Source organism: Dipteris shenzhenensis, chromosome 30 (assembly GCF_047967505.1).
Source record: "Dipteris shenzhenensis isolate YYH24624 ecotype China chromosome 30, Dip_SZ_1.0, whole genome shotgun sequence".
Classification (NCBI taxonomy): Eukaryota; Viridiplantae; Streptophyta; class Polypodiopsida; order Gleicheniales; family Dipteridaceae; genus Dipteris; species Dipteris shenzhenensis.
The window spans coordinates 16,849,989-16,867,884 of NC_141625.1; the positions used below are offsets into that span (position 1 = coordinate 16,849,989).

Sequence of the window (17,896 nt, forward strand, 5' to 3'; positions counted from 1 at the left end):
TCCGCTGCGTCGAGTCTTTCCATCGCGACAATGTCATGGGCGAAATGCGGGATTTAAGTGCCACCCCTCAGACCCAGAAGCGCATGGTGGAGACTTTGAAGCGCTTTTACTCGGAGTCTTATGACAGCCATGGTGATCCCATGGACGAAGACGACAGTATAGATGTGGATGAAGAGGATGAAAGTGATAATGGGTCATCTGTTTTGTCCGAATCGACTTTGAACAAGATAGCTGCAGGTGCGTCCTAGCTCGAATTATGGGGTCACACAAGTCTTTCACGCCGAAGCTTTTGTGCACTATGTTTAAATATCTTATGTGGGAAGAGAATATAGTTAATTCCTTCCCCCTTTATGTTTACATATTTTGCCATCATATACCACTCCCCTCTCCCCCCCTCCAACTAATTAATTAATATGATTTTTTGAATTTTAGGGGCACCTATTTAATCACAAATCCGTTTGGAAAGAAAAATTTTCTGTCCTTGGGTGATCTGCCTCCTTATGTGGTGATCCTAGGATAGAGTGGTGCCATTTTTCTCCTCTTGCGTGTGACCTAAGCAAATTTTGGATGTCTACAAGAAAAGTCTAAGCTTTCGCCCCGTAGAGCTTGATCATGAGATGCCTGATCATATAACCCTGGAGGATATAGATGTGGCTGAATCATATTTCTGGACCATGAGAGGTTGGAGTCTACCTGTATGCAAGTTGTCTCCAACATTTTGATAACTTTTTGAAACATATTATTGTGAAAGAGTCACCTTTAGACAGTGCAGGATCTAGCTGAATGCCCGGCCAGCTTGTCCATGGCTCCTACTATCACTATTCCGTCTATCCCCCTTCCCTTGTTTCCATGACCTGTGCAGCAGTCAGCGTTTTGGGACAGGGCTTGATGATAGCATACTTGGCTGTCCACTCTACCTTTGTGGTCTGGATCAAGATTGAGAATGCATTTGCATCCCGCTCGTTGCATGCCTGCAAAAGTATGAGTGAAGCGCCTTCGATATTGATGAGATTACAACTCTCCCTTTATATAGCGAAGGGCATTGTGTTGGAAAGGTCACCTCCCCATCTGTAAGTCCCCATATGAGGAGAGCATGGGGGAGGGAGACCTAAGGCATGTGCCCAAAAGAAAAGGAGAGAGGGGGCTGCCACATGGGCAGCACCTCACAGGGAAAAGGGCTGACACATGTGGACAGCACACAGCAGCCTGGCAAAGGTGCAGCATGGCATGGATATGCGGGCTGGAACAGGTCCCTGATAGAGGCACACAGGAGGCAGAAAAGGCTTGGCAGATGGCGCAGCATGGTAGGCCAAAAGGCATCTGCAAAGGGCAGGCTATGGGCTCTGCAAAAGAGCCGTGACGCATTAATGGCGGGAGAACCAGCAGGAGTGTTGGCCATCTTGGAGGGGCTGGTTGGGCTGGTTGGAGCCAGCCAACCAAGCCTTATATCGGCAGACAGAAGGGGCTGGGACCCTGCCTTGAAAGGAGGGCCAAAGCCCTTGAAGTGTGGGCCAAAGGCCCTGGAAAAGTGAACCCCAAAGGGTCATCTATAGCAGACCAGGGCAGGGCCTGGTCGGCTTGTTTGGGTCAGCCATAGGCAGCCTGCCTGGTCGGTTTTTAGAGCCCCTTGAAGGGCCTATAGAAGGAGGGCCTCCAGGCCCTCATTCATCATTCAACAGATCAGCCATCAGAGGAGTAGCAGGAGCAGCTATACTCACACTCTCAGGCCTACATCCAGGAGGCAGAGGAGACTTGGAGTTACTGCAGACGGAGTTCATCTAGGGCTGGACCTTGGCTGTCTTCTAGGGCAGCAAGGTGTTTGGATCTGGACAGAAAGTCTACAGAAGCTCAAGGTGGAGCATGCGAGCTCGAGTCTAGAGATAGCCAGCAGATAGGAGAAGTACCTTGTGGTAAGATCAGAGGACCACACCATTGGTAGGACTCTGGATCTCTCTCTTTTGTATTGTGTCCATAGCTTTGGGCGGAAATAAGTGATTTTGGTGTCTTCTTTATCTGGCTGTTGTGTATTGATGAGTCTGCACATCTATCCTATGCACATAAGTTGAAGAAGTTTGTGATTCCACACCCCACATCACACTATGTGAGCTCCTAGGCAATTCTATCAGTCTTCCGCTGTGCATACCCTCTGTTGGTCGGTTTCTAACACATTGGCCTAGTAGGCGAACTTGGCAGGTGACATGCTAGACCTAGACCTAGTAAGTGACATAGCCAACTGTGGCCAATCTGCCTCATCATCACTTGCCTGGTCCACGTGACTGAGTTGTCGTATCATCACCGACGTGCAGCATGGCTGTATGCCACATCATCATGTGATTGGATGCCAGCCTAACCCGTGGCCCGTAGGTCTCTCTTGGTCTCATAGAGGCAGTGCCTATACACTATAAAGGTACATGGAGAGTCTGTGTATGCATGCACCCTGAGAGATGCATGTGATGCATTTGAAGACCTTGCAAGATTCTTGATTGACATATTTTTGAGAGAAGTTTAGAGGTGAGGAGATCTCATTGAGGGCAAAGACATTAGCCATGGCAATATGAAAATCAGCTATCGAGTGCTGATTAAGGTGTCAAGAAGCTTGAAGGTGCATCTAAAGGAACTTTATGCTAGTGTCTCAGATTCAGGAGCCTAAGTTTTATAAGGAGGCAAAATATGCATCACAATGACAGGCTCCTATGGAGGTGGAGATTGAAGCCATTCTGAAGAACCACATTTGGGCCTTGGTGGAAAGACATATCAAGCAAGCGGGTGTACAAAACGAAGTCAAATCTGATGCTAGGTTGGATAAGAACAAGGTGAGGCTTGGTGGGCATGAAGGGTCTAGATCTCGATGAGATCTACAGTCATTGCTTTGGCTGCTCATCATGGATGGTCCATTTTTCAGATGTATGGGGATCTGGAGAAAGTGGTCTATGTGGAGCAACTAGATGGATTTGATGTTTCAGGTTCGGGTGGAAATGTGTACAGGCTAAGAAAAGCCTTATGGGCTTACCCCCTCCCCCCCTCTCCTCCTTCCTTCCTTCCTTCCCCTTCCCCAAGCGTGTTATCAACATATCGATAACTTACTTCAATGAGATTGAAAAATGGACTATCTACAATGAGCAACCAAGGCTATGACTGTCTGTTGGTTGGCACTCATCAAAGTCAAAACCCTCTGCTTGGTCAGACCTTTGACAACCAGCCTCGCCTTGTACGTGCCCCAATTGGCATTGGGCTTGTACTTTGCCTTGTACAACCCACTTGGTACCAATCACTTTCCACTTGAGAGGTTTGTCCACCAAGTGCTGATCTCTGCAGGTCATTTGACATAACAGATTTGGGACTAATGCACTATTGCTTGGGTATTGAAATAAGGCAGTTTTTTGACAGGTAAGTTATATATAAGAGATATTATAAACATGCAGAATTGCAAAAGCCTCCACTCTCCCCCCTTTCCTCCCTCCCCCCAAAAAAAATAAAAGAAAAGAAGAAAAGAACCTTCTATTAATGCTTGAGATAAAACGAGCCAGCTATTCGTGTGGCGCTGATTGTGGAAGAAATTACAAGAAAAAGTGCTGGATGTCGTCCAGCCTGTTTTGTAGGATCGATAGGCAAAAAAGAGAATACAAAGAGTCGATGATGAAACGCCATCATGTCAACTAGAGCAAAAGAAAATGAAGCATACAAAGTACTTGTACCTAGACCTAGGACTAAGTGTCCTAGGTGTCACATAGGACTAAGTGTCCTATGTGGCCTAAAAGGCACTAGCACTATAAGTGCCTATATTTATGCCTACAAGGCACATACCATGGCCTATAGGGCATCACTAGAACCACCAAGAGATGGCCTACAAACCCCCCTCCATGGGATGGGCTGAAGTATTCTGGAAACGTCTCAGAATACCTGGTATTTTCTGATCATGGTGGCTCATGTTCATCCAAAAGGATATAGCCACCTATGAATGTACAAGGGATGCCAGATCATGTAACAAAGGGAACCAAGTGTAAAGCCTGTCGGAAGACTTCGAACTTGGGACGAGGAAGTGCCTTTGTAAACATATCTGCTATGTTGTCCTCTGTGGGAAGATAGGACAACTCTATGTCTCTTGCTGACAACCGCTCTCGAACATAATGATAGTGAACTTCGATATGCTTGGTACGCGCATGAAACACTGGGTTACGCGCAATGGCCAAAGCACTCTGGCTGTCAGTGTAGACCATAGTGGAGGATGTTTGGCGAATACCAAGATCTGTAAGTAACTGTCGAAGCCAAACACACTCTACTGTAGCGGTGAAAGCTGCCCTGTACTCCGCCTCACAGCTAGATGTGGCAACTGTTGGTTGCTTCTTGCTAAGCCAAGAGATACATGAATTGCCAAGCAAAAAACAATTGCCGGTATGTGACACTCTGGTGTTGGAACATCCTGCCCAGTCACTATCCGTGTAAGCATGCATGGTAAGTGAACCCTGATCACCTTAGAAGAGGGCTAAATCCTGAGTGCCTCCGAGATATCTGAAGACTCTCTTCACTGCCTGCCAATGCTGTGAACTGGGCATGTGCATGAATCTGCTGAGCTGAGATACTGCATATTGTAAGATAAGATGTGGCGAGGGAGAGAAAGAGCACACCGACACACAAGCAGGATGGACACAAGAGTGTGTGGACATAAATAAATAAGGCATCCAACAGCCTGCTGATAAAGAGTGATATCACATGGTGGGCTCCCATCATGAGCTGAGAATTTGAAGCCAGGGTCCATTGGAGTAGAGATTGGCTTGCAATCATCGAACTGAAAACGATCAAGGAGCTGTCCAATATACTTGGACTGTGACATTCTGATACCCCCCTCAACATGAGCAAACTGAATGCCCAAATAATAGTGGAGCTGTCCCATGTCTGACATTTCAAAAACCTGCTGCAAATCAGCCTTGAAAGCTGCAATATGCTGAGTATTTGGGCCGGTGATGAGCATATCATCCACATATAAAATCAGCACTAAAAAATCAGATCCACTCCCACGAACATAAAGAGTGGGTTCTGTGGGGCTATTTTGAAAACCAAGAGATAGTAAGTGTGCATGAATTTTGGCATAGCATGCCCTGGGTGCCTACTTCAAGTCATAAAGGGCTTTTCTAAGCCGGCATACCTTGTTTTCAGAATTAACAACCTCAAAGCCAGGAGGTTGTGTGACCTAGACTTCTTCCTTCAGATCCCCATGAAGAAAAATGTCAAGCTGGTGCACTTGCCAATGATGATGGGTTGCAATGGCAATGACACATCTAATGGTAGTAATCCTTGATGTGGGAGCAAAGGTGATCTCATTATCTATAATGGTCTTGACAGATGGCCCGCTTCAGGTGGTTACACACGCTTTCCACATGGGGGGGGCTCCAGTGTTGTTGATTACATCATGGGATCCCTTGTCTTCACATCTCGCATTACTAACTTCACTGTAGCACCTCTCCCCTCAGGGGCTGATCATACATACCTTTTCTTTCGCATCTCCACCTCCCTTCGCACAGCACCTTCCACCCCACTCAGTGCTTACTCCACCTATCACGATATACGCTTTGATCGGGATTACTCACCTTCTTACTCTGGCCGTCTGTACATACTTCTCGCTTATATTGACTTCATACCCCTTTTAGAGGATCGTGCTGCCCTTGTCACCTGCTCACTACACGAGGCTGCCATTCACGCTTTTCCCCACACCACCCGCTCCACCCGCCCACCACCCCTGGAACCGTACCCTGTAATAGTTGGTACGATGATGAGTGTAAGGCCTTACGTCGTCAACTCAGATTCGAAACCAAAAACAGTCTTTCGAGCGCACCAGATACGCTACGTGAATACTGTAGACTGGTACGGAGAAAGAAACTAGACTTCGTTCGTCGAAACGAGGAGGAGCTATTGAACATTTTGTTTAGTAACAACTCTAAGGACTTCTGGGGGAGATTTCTAGAAGGACGGTCCCCTCCGCTACTCACTGACACCCAGATCTGGTTTGATTATGCACGCACACTTTATGACATCCCAAATCAGCCAGTCCCTAGCCTCTCACACATGCCTTGTCCCACATCCTGCACCCTCTTCATTAGAGGAGGGGTAAAGGATGCTGTAATGAAACTTCATAATGGCCGAGCGAAGGATCATGAGGGACTATGCACTGAGTTCATTGCATATGGGATTAACCTCCTAGCCCCGATCTTAGCAAAGCTTTTTAATGAAGCGGTTTGTTTGGGATTTCCACACACTTGGACCATTAACACTATCTCACCCATCCACAAGGCAGGGGATCCCATGAGCCCGGAGAACTACAGGACCATTATGATTGGACATGTCATGTCCAAGATTTATGCATCAGAACTTGACTCTGAGGTTAGCAGACTTGCAGAGTGTCGAGGACTCAGAGCAACAGGACAGGCCGGATTCTGGCGTGATCATGGAACCATGGACCACATTTTGACGCTCAGATGTATCATCGAGGAGGCGAGGTCACGGAAGTAGAGGGTTTATTGTTGCTTTGTGGATTTTCGCAAGGCATTTGACACGGTCCCGAGAGCCCGCCTCATACGGCACCTACAGGACTTGGGTTATGACCAGGAGATCATTTGGGTTGTCATGGCACTTTACGAGAGAGTCTGGCAGAGTTCGGGCAGGATCCGGGTGGACAGATGAGATCATGAGTACCATCGGGGTCAAACAAGGGTGTCCTTTGTCGCCTACCTTGTTTGGCCTCTACATTGACGAGCTTGAGACAGTGATGCAGACACAGGGGGGTGTAGGTTGCTCTCTTGCGGGCACGCTGATTCAGATTTTGCTCTATGCAGATGACGTGGCTCTCTTGTCTTCCTCAGCAGAGTGGCTTCAGAGATATCTAGACGCACTACAGTCCTTTTGTGAGTCTCATGATTTGAAGGTCAACCTGGGTAAAACCAAGGTCACGATCTTCAATACATCTCGAGCCATCATGCGTCAGGAGCAGTTCACACTTGCGGGGTCATCTGTTGAGATAGTTTCATCATACACTTATCTTGGGGTTATCTTCTCCGGACCAAGCTTCACTATGAGACCCGCGATGCAGGCACGCTTGAGTAGAGGGTATGCCTCATTGGCCAGGCTAGAGAGGCAGTGCTTCTGCTCATACTTTCAGGATCCACGCACCAAGGGGTTGCTTTTTGACTCCTTGGCCCGTCCAGCAGGGATGTACGGCAGCCCTTGTTGGGGGCCAGACTTGTCGGATACAGAGTGGGCCCGAGTGGAGCGGCTGCAGGTTCTCATGCTATCACGGATGATTCGTGGTAAGTCATCTGTTCCTCACCAGATCATTCAGGCTGAGTTTGGGTCACCTCCTTTACAGCTAGATGCTGCATTTCAGGTCATCACATATCTGTACCGAGTTAGGGAATATGGGGATTATACCTCGGGGCATAGCAGGCTACCATGGATAGCTCTATCCTCTTCTATAACATTTGTAGCAGGAGGAGATCAGAGGTGCTGGTATGCACGTACAGAGAGATGGTTTGAGCGACTGGGGCTCCACATGGATAGACTACCTCCCTCCAGTATACCATGGATGCTCCGTTCTCTCCCCTCTTATCACACGAGGTCAACCAGGTTATCCGTGAGGATCTACTACAGCTACGCACTTTTCGGACCTGGTTGGAACCGAGTGAACTCCCAGTGAAGCTTAGCTTCTACAGAGATCACTTCTTACATAGATCACATGGACCCCAACGAGACGAGGCGGAGCCCGTGACCCGACAGCTCAGATAGAGGGTCGACACATAGATCACACTTGGAGACATCCCCTCCTTGTTTAGAGTCGGAGCTTGACCGACGGGGGTCACAGGGGTCACAGTAGCCCTAGTTAGACTCAGAGCTACGACCAGGAGACGTGCCAGGACCGCACCTCTGAGTGGCCGACAACACTCTATTGCCGACTTCATGCCTCCACTGCCTCATCCATCCTGATATCTTGCTGTTGCTGGGGATGATGGTGATATTGATGATGATGCTGAGATTGATATATAGTCGACCATCGACATGACTATGTTGTACTTAGGACTTAGTACTGCCATTCTGCATTTTTGCATTTTTTGCATTTTGCATTGGTATGGACGCTCGTTTAGTAGCTCCACTACCATAGCTCGTTGTATCAAGATTTCCACAGCCTCATAGACCCGTCGGTCTTCCGAAGACTTTAATAAACTTTCTTTCTTTCTTTCTTTCTCAACCATATTCAGCCACCTCTGAAAGCATGAGAAAACTTCAGATTTGGCTTTTAAAGGATATACCCAGCAATATCTTGTGAAATCATCAATGAGAGTCATAAAATATTTGTACCCCCCAATGGCATTTGTCCTCATTGGGCCACAGACATCACTGTGTACTAGCTGCAATTTCCTTTGTGAGAATTTTGGACAATTCTTTTGAAAGGGAAAGTGATGCATCTTACCCAAAAGACAACCCTCACACACATGTTTTGAAACTGTGAGAGTTTGAGGTACATCATTTGCCATCTGTTGTGAATGTAGCTTTGCAAGAGCTCTATAATTGAGATGACCCATTCTCTCATGCCAAAGATGAGTTTTAGCAAGCTGTGAATCTGAAATAGCAAATGCTTTAGTAGAAAGTGCAGCTGAGTGATGATCAAGGTGATAAAGCCCCTTTTGCAAAGCGCCAGTGAGAACTATGGCATTGTCATCATGAAGATCATAAACTAGGCATCTGTAGCTGTCAAAAATCAGTCTGAAACCTGAAGTGGCAATTGCTGAAATTGAAATCAAGTTGACTTCAATTCCAGGCACAAAAAGAACATTTGTCAGAGTGATAGGATGGCTTGAAATGGATGTGAGCTGCACATCTCCAATTCCTTTTACAGCATATGAAGCATTATTATTACATGTGACAGTCCCCCCTCGAGGTGCATCTGCTAAAGAATGAAAGAACTGTCTGCGATGTGACGTGCTTGGAGGCGCCACTATCAAAATACCAAGATTGAGCATCATTAGCAGTAAAGAGTGCATCAGCTTTGGAGGGATCAAATGAGCAATGGACAGCCCATGCCCAATCATCCTGAAGAGCATGTGCATGTGAAGCATCTGCTGGCTCATGGGATTCAATAGCATGTGAGGCATTAACTGTCAATCCTGCTTTCTTTTTCTCCAAAGCAATGCGCTTCCTGCATTCTGAAATGTCATGTCCAAGCTTGCGACAATAGTTGCATCTTTTCTTCGCTTTTTTTTTTTTTTGCGCAAAAAGTAGTGCTAGTTATATTGCTTGAAAACGAGAGTACAAGAAGGCCTAAAGGCCAGCGGGCTGTAATCAAAAAATGGATACAGCCCGTGGTAACAAAATAATTACAAGCCTCTCAGGGCATAATCATCTGAGTGTGGACAAACAGCCATGGTGGGGGGGAGTAATGCCAGTGAAGACTCTGAGCAGAGTGCTGGAAGAACAGCTCTTGATGGTCCCAGCCGCGATGGAAGCGCTGTCGCTTCTCCTTCCTTGCCCGGGTCTCCCCTTGAATCTGATCCCACTGACCCTTGAGCGTGTGAATGATCGTGCTCCAGATGTCCGCTAGGGTCTGGGTAGCAGAGGAAACCTGATCTCCTAGGGTCTGTGCACATCTGGAAGTCCAGATATGCCAGCCTATAATACTCCCTATGATCTCCCAAACTGGGTGCCGAGTCATCGCTCCTACATCTGTCTTTGTCAGATGCCAAGGGAAGTTGTCCATGTATGCCTAGGTGGCCTGCGTGATGAAGAAAACTGGATCCTGCCGGGAGAACTCATAAGCCAAGTGATGTCCCATCTCGGTGCTGCACCAGCAAACGGCTCCCCAAGTGACTGGTCCTAGCTCGGGTGTAGCCCTCGCTAAGATCCCCATGACTCCCTTCCACACTGTCTGAGCATGCGAGCAGCTCCAAAGGCAGTGCTTCAGGGACGGCTCCTCCTGAAAACACATCTGGTAGTGCCCCTCATGCCCCATCTGCCTCAGCCATCTCCCAACTGGTAGCCCCTTGTGGACCACCATCCAAAGAAAATAAGAGATCTTCCTCGGCCGCCAACTTGCCCAAAGAATCTTCCAAAATGTATGAAGAAAAACCAGAGATATCCCTTGGGCATACCAACTATGTGCCTAGGTGGGTAGCCTGCGCTGGAGAGCCCCAAGAGCACGCCTACCGATACGCGCACTGTATGAGAAGAAGGGGGTAGGGTTCTCTGAGGTCTCCAGTGGTGGCCAGCGCCACTCCCCTGGGTCCCACTCCACCTCTGTCAAGGAGCGACCCTCCCAAATTCAGAGTCTCCAGTCCTGGTCCTGAATAATCAGGGGGTCTATATGTCACGCTTTCCCTTGCAGCCCTATGATGCAAAGGCGCTGCCAGGGAAGCTGGGGGTCGATCACGGCCTCTCTGCTCTGGAGACGGCTACCATCGGCGACGGAGAAGAAGTGGATCGAGGAGTCCGAGAAAAGGCCTGCAACCACCAAAGGAATGCCGCAGGGTGTGAACTGCCCTAGCCACCTCTCATCTCCTGGGAAGAGCTGTCTGGTGATCACTGGAATCCTCCAGCCTGCAGGAATGGCAGCATTGATCTCCGCTCGTTGAGCCTGGATTCCACGTGCCGTACCTTCTACTGCTGCTAGCTCGCCTGGGCCCAACTGGCTATAGACGTCCCTCCAAACCTGGAGCTAGCACGCAGGCCCACGCGCCCAGAGCGCCCATGGGATATGGGATCTCTCTCCAAGCTGGCGACCTGTATCATCTGTCATCTGGCTGCTCCAGATCAGGGGCTGTCTGTCTACCTCCTCTCGGCAGCTGGGGGGAACCTGAGAGAGGCTGTGCCGCAACTTCCTCCAGACTGAAACGAGGCTGTGGAGGAAGGGGGAACGGGGCTGAATCAGCAGGGCTGAAGTGAAAATCTACCGGATAGACGGCTGCCAATCGCCCCCTCTCTGGGGGATACACGCGTTGAGACCATGCTGAAGCAAGAGCTTCCACGTGTGCCCTCCTGGGGTCAGACCGCAGATGACTAACTTGCCAAGTAATGCCTGACTCTGCAGTTCTGGATCTATGATGCCAAGACCGCCCTCTGTCTGGGGGAGAATGACCGTCTGCCAAGTGACCCGGGCTCTGGTGGTGTCGGAACCATCCGAGCCAAACCACAAAAAGTTCCGCACCTGTGTCCTCAGGTGGGCCACGCACGATCTCGAGAAGCACCGGCAAGAAGCCACGTACCAAGCGGTGGCTAGAAGGACCTGATTGACCACAAGGGCCCTGCTTGCCAGAGATAGCCGAGCCGTGCTCCAGAAGGCTAGCTTCCGTCGTATGGAAACTAGGACCGGTAGGAACTGCTGAGCCGGCATGATATCCAGCCCTACCTGGAATCCCAGGTAACGTGTCGTCTGTCCTCTAGGGATCTAGCGAAACCCCAGGAAAATACCCCACTGTGAACTAGCTCCCGGATCCGTAAGAAAACCAACTGACTTATGCCAGTTGATTTTCGCCCCAACGGCTAGGCAAAAAACCTCTAAAGACAGTCTCACTCGCTCCAGTGACTCGATATCATCCTGCACATATAGGGCCGTGTCGTCTGCATACTCGGAATCCAGAAGTTCTGCATCATCCCGAATAGGGAGGCGCATCCCTCGAAGACCAGTGGTATGGGCTCGTAGGAAGTGAGTCATGGCCTCCACAAAAAGTAGGAAGAGGTAGGGCGCAAGCGGGCAGCCTTGACGCACCGAGCACTCGAGGGTGAATCTCTCCCCCATCCTACCACTGATGATAACCTGGCTGGAGGCCGATCTGTAGAGGCTAGCAATACCTCTGATCCACTCGTCCGGGAAACCGAACCGAGAAAGTGTGCCCTCCAAGAAGGACCAATCTACCCTGTTGTACGCCTTCTCAAAGTCAAGAAGGAGTATGGCAAGGTGCTAGCCACTATGCTGGGCCCACTCCGTCGCCTCTGAGAATGTGAAGATGTTGTCCAAAATGCTGCGATCTTGGACAAAACCGGTCTGCGTGTCATGGATCAAGTCATGTAGCAAGGGTCAGATACGGCTACTGATCATCTTGGCGAGGATTTTATAGGCAGTCGAGAGGAGGGTAATAGGGCGCCACTGTTTGATCTCTTGACGGTCCCCCCCTCTGGGGATGAGGCAAATCAAGCCTGTCACAAGGCTCTCTGGCATCTGTCCTCTGGAGAAGATATGCTGGAAGGCTGCGAGCAAGGGCTAGTGGATGTGCTTCCAGAAGGTGGTGAAGAAAGCTCTAGAGAGCCCATCCTCACCTGGGCATTTCTGCCCATCAATATCACTCACAGCATCCTGCATCTCTGCCACGGTGAATGGGGCGAGAAGGGTTTCACTCATGCTAGGCTGCACGAGCGACGGCGTATACCTCCACACCTCCTCCCTGCATTGGCGGGCACGAGGGTCTGGGGGCTCTTGCTGGAACAGGGATCTGTAGAAATGTGTTGCCAAGTCCCTAACCTCGTTTGGATCTGTCCTGACACTACCATCCTGCGCTCTAAGAGATCGGAGTTGTTCCCCTGCTGACCTCTGGCCATGAGTCCTGAAGAACTCTTTGCACATCGTGTCGCCTTTCCTAGCCCAGAAGGACTTGGAAGCATGAAACGAGAACTCTGAGCGTTGCTGGGTGATCTCCTCTAACATGGCTCAGGCTCTAACCTCTTATCGTCTGAGCTCCTCAGAGCCTGGAGAAGACTGCTGCATCCGATGTATCGAGGCAAGGTCTCGTCGGAGACCCCTCTCCTTCACCCACCACTGCTGCCTGACCAGAGTCGCCTCCTGCTGACATATGAGACTAGACTCGGCAAGAACTTGAGCTACCTGAGCTGCCATATCCCCCATGGGGTCCCAATCTTGCTTCCACAGGTCCACTATCTTGCTGTGAACCGCTGCTTTGGAGTAGATGGAGTCTGGGATCCGGCACGAGTGGGGAGGTAAGGAATGAGAGGCTGAGTCCAGGACTAGGATGACTGGGGCATGGTGAGAGAGGGTCGTCCCTGGAACCACCCTTGACTCTCCACCTCTGCCTATCGCCCAATCACTGACATAGAAATGGTCCAACCGCTCCAAAAGTCTGCCTCCCTCCCTCCTGTAACCCCAAGAGAAGTCCAGGCTCCCTGTCCATCTGCAGAGGGAAGGCTCCCTCCAACTGTCTCGTCCTCCCACAGCGAACACGAAGGAGTCCCATTCCGCTTGCTCCGCCTGAGCTATACCGAGGAACTCTGGGCCCCGTCCCTGCTGATCCTCTAAAGTCTCAAGGTTATTGAAATCCCCTCCTACAATCCAAGAATCCATCTCTGGCAACAAGTCTGTCAAAGAGCTCCAGAAAGCGGCTCTCCGTCTAAGGTCGGTCGGGGCATAGATATTGAGGATGCCGATGCGGGATCCCTCAATATTCAAGCCCACCCAAAGTGCTCGTCCTGGGATCAAGGTGCCAAAACCACACACATGCTGAACTAGAGAAGCGTTGATGGAGGTACAAACACCCCCGCTCCTCCCCTGCTCGCCAATCGAAGGTTCCCAGTAGGTGTGGGAGCGTCCTGTGAGGACCTTCCCACACTTACTGGTCTGAGAAGCCGAAAGCTTGTGTTCCTGTAATAGGAGCACATCTACCCTTCCCACCAAAGCTGGCTGGAGGTCTTGTCTGAGCACCATCTTCCTGGGGCCGCGGGTTCCTGATGAGTGGAACCTGTTGACGTTCCAAGAGATAATGCGTATACTCATGAAGAGGAGAGATGGGCCACAAACAGCTGTTTGCTTGCGGTCGATGTCGAGATCCCAAGGTCCTGCTCGGTAAAACTCCAAAGGTAGAGCTCTAGGAGCTACCCTTGGGTGGGGGGACAAAGATGAGGAGTCAGAACCAGAAAGAGGGGTGTTGGCTATCGAAGGAGCTGGAGTGGTGCTGGCTGTCTGCGGGGAAGGGCCTCTCCCCTTTACCGGGCCAGGGGGGATAGGCGCGGAGGAGGTCTGTGCTGGCTTCGGGGTCGCAGGCGGATGGGGGGGTTCCCGCGGGAACATGCTCGAGGGAGAGGGGGGGGCTGAAACCAAAGGGGCCGGTGTCATGTGCACGGATCGGTATCTGACGTGTACTAGGTACACAGAACTAGCTCAGGTTAGCCTGGGGAGGCTTAGAGCTAGGCAGGCTTGATTCTCGGGTTGAGTGGCAAGGGTACGAACTATTTATAGGTCTTCGCTATTTTTGGCGCCGGGGCCCGAGTCTATAAAAGAGGCCCAGGGGGTTCAGTTCTCAGGGTGCAGTTGGGAGCAAGTCTCGTTCCCAGGTGCTAGGTCTGATCTTGGATTGTGTCGCGGACGCGCGCCTGCATCTTAGCGTAGCCCAAGGCCCAGTGGCAGATCCAGGGCTTCACAGCGCCACCTGGTGGTATGGGACACCAGGCTGGTTGGGATCTGATTGGGAGTTCGAGCCGGTAGCTCAGCTCGTGGCTCGGGGGGACATCTTCTGATTCGGGATCACATCCCGTAGATGTCACGGTTGGGTGGTGAGCAGCCTGCTCAGTTCTGATGTTGTGTGTGGTTATTTTGCAGATCAGGTGTTTCAGGAGTGCTGGGATGTGTCAGTTGGTATCAGAGCCAACTCCTGAGGTAGGAACTTCTGATGCGAGAAATTTGACGGATTTCTCTTCCAGGTATGCCCTAAAATTCGAGATTTCCTGCTGCGTTTTTGCTGTCTACCTGGGGTAGAAGGGGTGAAGAAATATCTGGGAAAGGAAGAAGAAGAGGAGTGAAATTGAATCGAAAATTCTGAAGGCTACAGAGAGAAGTCTGAGGGAGGAGAAGGAGAGCAGAAAGGAAGGAGAGTAGGGCAGGAAATTTACAGCCAGGAAGTAGAGGATACGGGGTGTAGGAAGGGGCGCAGTAGGCGAGGCAGTAGCGACAGGACAGCCTGTGCAATAGGCTGTCCACAGCCAGCGCAATAGGCTGCCCACAGCCTGCGCAACAGGCTGCGAACAGCCTGCGTTGAGGGCTGCGTGCAGCCTGCGCAGGTGGAAGGTGCTTTTTTGCGAAAAAAGCACCCCTCCAAAGTTGGAGGGGCTCAGGTGCTTTTTCGCAAAAGCACCCCTCCAAAGCTGGAGGGGCTCAGCCTTCTTTGGAAGCCTAGCTTCCAAATCGGGCAGCCCTGCACCCTATATAGATGGGGGGCTGGGTGCTAGGCAACCCACAAGCAGCCCCAGATTCGAGATCTTACCTCGAATTTCGTGCCAGCCATACTCGCCCTTCAGCCTGCGCCCTGTTTCGACCAGCTCCTCTGCTGCAGCCCTTGCCTGCGTCAGCCCAGCGCAGCTCCCAAGGCTTCCGTACCAGCCCGTACAGCTGTAGCGACAGCCGTACAGCCTGTACGGACTGTTTCGCCAGCTTTTGTACCTGCTGCTGCTCCGTACAGCGCCTGCGCCAGCTTCTGCAGCCACCGTACGGACTGCGTCAGCAGCCGTACAGGCCACGTCAGCAGTCCGTACAGCCTCTATCGTTGACTGCGCATCCGGTTGCAGATTCGGGGAGGCACCAGGGCTCGTGGTCTTCCAGATTCCAGCATCTTTTTCTGTCAGATTTATCTGGGACGGTTTTCTTCTACTCCATCTCCCTCCGTGCTCCGTTTCAGTTATTTATTTCTCTCCGTTTGTAATCGAATCAGTATTCAGCCATGTCTGATGCTCCGAATCCCGAGTTCACTATGGGGGAGCAGGAATTAGACTACACTCCAGTGGGAGAGGATGACCAGGGTCTCTATGACGACCTGATCACTAAGAAATCCTTCAGTGAGTTCACGACTGCTCTGGATGGTAAATTTGAGCAGGTCAACGCTAATCAATCGGGGTTGACACAGCAACTCCAAGGGATACAAGCTACTTTGACTCTTCTGGCTAGCACGGTTCAGGCACTCACGCATGTGGATGCCATGGCCTCCGTGCTAGGCCCGAATATCACTCCGGATCCCTTTCCAGGTGACCAGAAATCAAGAACAAAGGAGGTGGTTGACACTTGGTTGCACAAGTGGCAAGTACACTTCCAATTTCACCCCTATCCAGACGAGAAAAAGATTCAGCTAGCAGCAGGGTTTATGTCAGGTAAAGCCTTGCTTTGGTGGAAAGAACTTCAGCCTAAGCCTGACACTTGGACGGAATTTGAGGGTATCTTCAGGAAGGAGTTCCTGAAGAAGGAAGATGACTATGATATCGTCGGCAAGCTCAAAGCCCTCGATATGTCGAAATTGAATTTAACTTTTGAAGTTTATCTTCAGAGATTTAGGGATCTGCAAACCAGGGCCACTAAAATGGATCCTGTAACCTTGTTAGGTTTTTTCGTGGATGGTTTGCCAGACTCCTATAAGTTACAGATTAAGAATAACAAGTGCACAACATTGCAGGAGGCCATGACATATGCGCGCATATATGATGATACCATGGCCGGTACCAAGGCAACCACAGTTACCGAGACCAGCGGAAAGAACAAACGCAAGTTCTTTCAGCATGCGACTGGCATTGGGGAGACGAAGTCTACGGACAACGCCTCCAGAAAAAGCTTAACTCCTGCGAAGAATGGTAAGGCCCGTTTCCTTCGCACTCTCAGGCTCAAGAAAGAGGGCCGGTGTTTTTATTGCGAGGAGCGGGGCCACACGAAGAATGAGTGTCCTAAGCGGAAGAACCAGAAATTGGTGCTAGGACCGAAGCTCCAGGCAGGTCCGCGTACCGCAGCCAAGGGAGCCAACCAGGTTACGATGACAGGTATTTCAGTAAATGTCATTACCTGCCCCCTTTCTTGCAATTGTACCTTTAATACTTCGTTGTTTGGTTCCCATGATCTTTTCCGAGTTTATGGAGAAGTTAGGGACCAACAGGTTCACATTCTCTTTGATCCGGGCAGTTCTCACAATTTTGTTAATTACAAATTTGTGCAGAAGATGGGGCTGTCCACAGTACCTAGCGACCACACCTACGAGGTGCAGCTTCCAGCCGGGAAGCAGTTTTGGGATCGCAAGGTTGAAGCGCTTCCCATCCGGATTCAAGCCTACACGGGAGCTCTCACATGTTATGTTATGCATCTAGAGCATGTAGATTTGCTGATCGGGATAGAGTGGTTTAAAACCCACAATATCCAGATCGGATGGACGGAGCATACACTTTGTTTTGTAGACAAAGGCACCCAATTTTGTATTCAGTGTGATAAGATTATCCCTTCTCAGGGGCCTATTGTATCTGCGATGCAGCTTCGGAATATATTGAACACTTCTCATTATGATGTCTATCAGTGTGTTTTGATTCCACTTTCTTCATTTGTTGTTTCGGTACTTAACAAAAATGAATTAAGTGTGTTTGAACACCGAGAATTGAGAACGTTGTTAGATAATTTTACGGACGTATTCCCAGCTCAACTGCCGGAAGGTTTACCTCCAGAAAGGGCAGTAGATCATCGCATAGACTTAGTCCCAGGGACTCAACCTATCAGTGTCCCAACGTATAGGATGAGCCAGGTAGAGGAGGATGAGTTAGCTATCCAGCTTCAGGATTACCTGAATATGGGCTATATCCGCCCAAGTAAATCTCCTTGGGGTGCACCTGTCCTCTTAAGAAAGAAGAAGGATTCTTCCTGGAGGATGTGTATAGATTATAAACGACTCAATAAAGTTACAATTAAGAACCGCTATCCTTTACCTCGTTCTGATGATTTGATAGACCGTTTGGCCGGAGCGAAGTATTTCACTAAGATTGATTTGCGTACGGGTTATCACCAAATCCGTATCTATGCTAAACACATAGATAGGACCGCATTCCGGACTAGGTATGGTCATTACGAGTTCCTCGTATTACCTTTTGGTTTGACCAATGCTCCTGCTACTTTTCAGCAGAT

The 17,896-nt window shown here is 50.0% G+C and overlaps 1 protein-coding gene across 3 annotated transcripts in view; it reads left to right on the forward strand.

Annotated features, from left to right (window-relative positions):
• Positions 1 to 17,896, forward strand: part of LOC147881780 (HIT-type Zinc finger family protein) — a 28,450-nt gene that overhangs the window by 178 nt on the left and 10,376 nt on the right. For all 3 annotated transcript variants that reach the window (XM_087401638.1, XM_087401637.1, XM_087401636.1), the window contains exon 1: positions 1 to 237. This exon is cut by the window's left edge and continues 178 nt beyond it. In XM_087401638.1, the coding sequence (XP_087257764.1) occupies positions 1 to 237 (237 nt within the window). The remainder of the gene's footprint in view (positions 238 to 17,896) is intronic.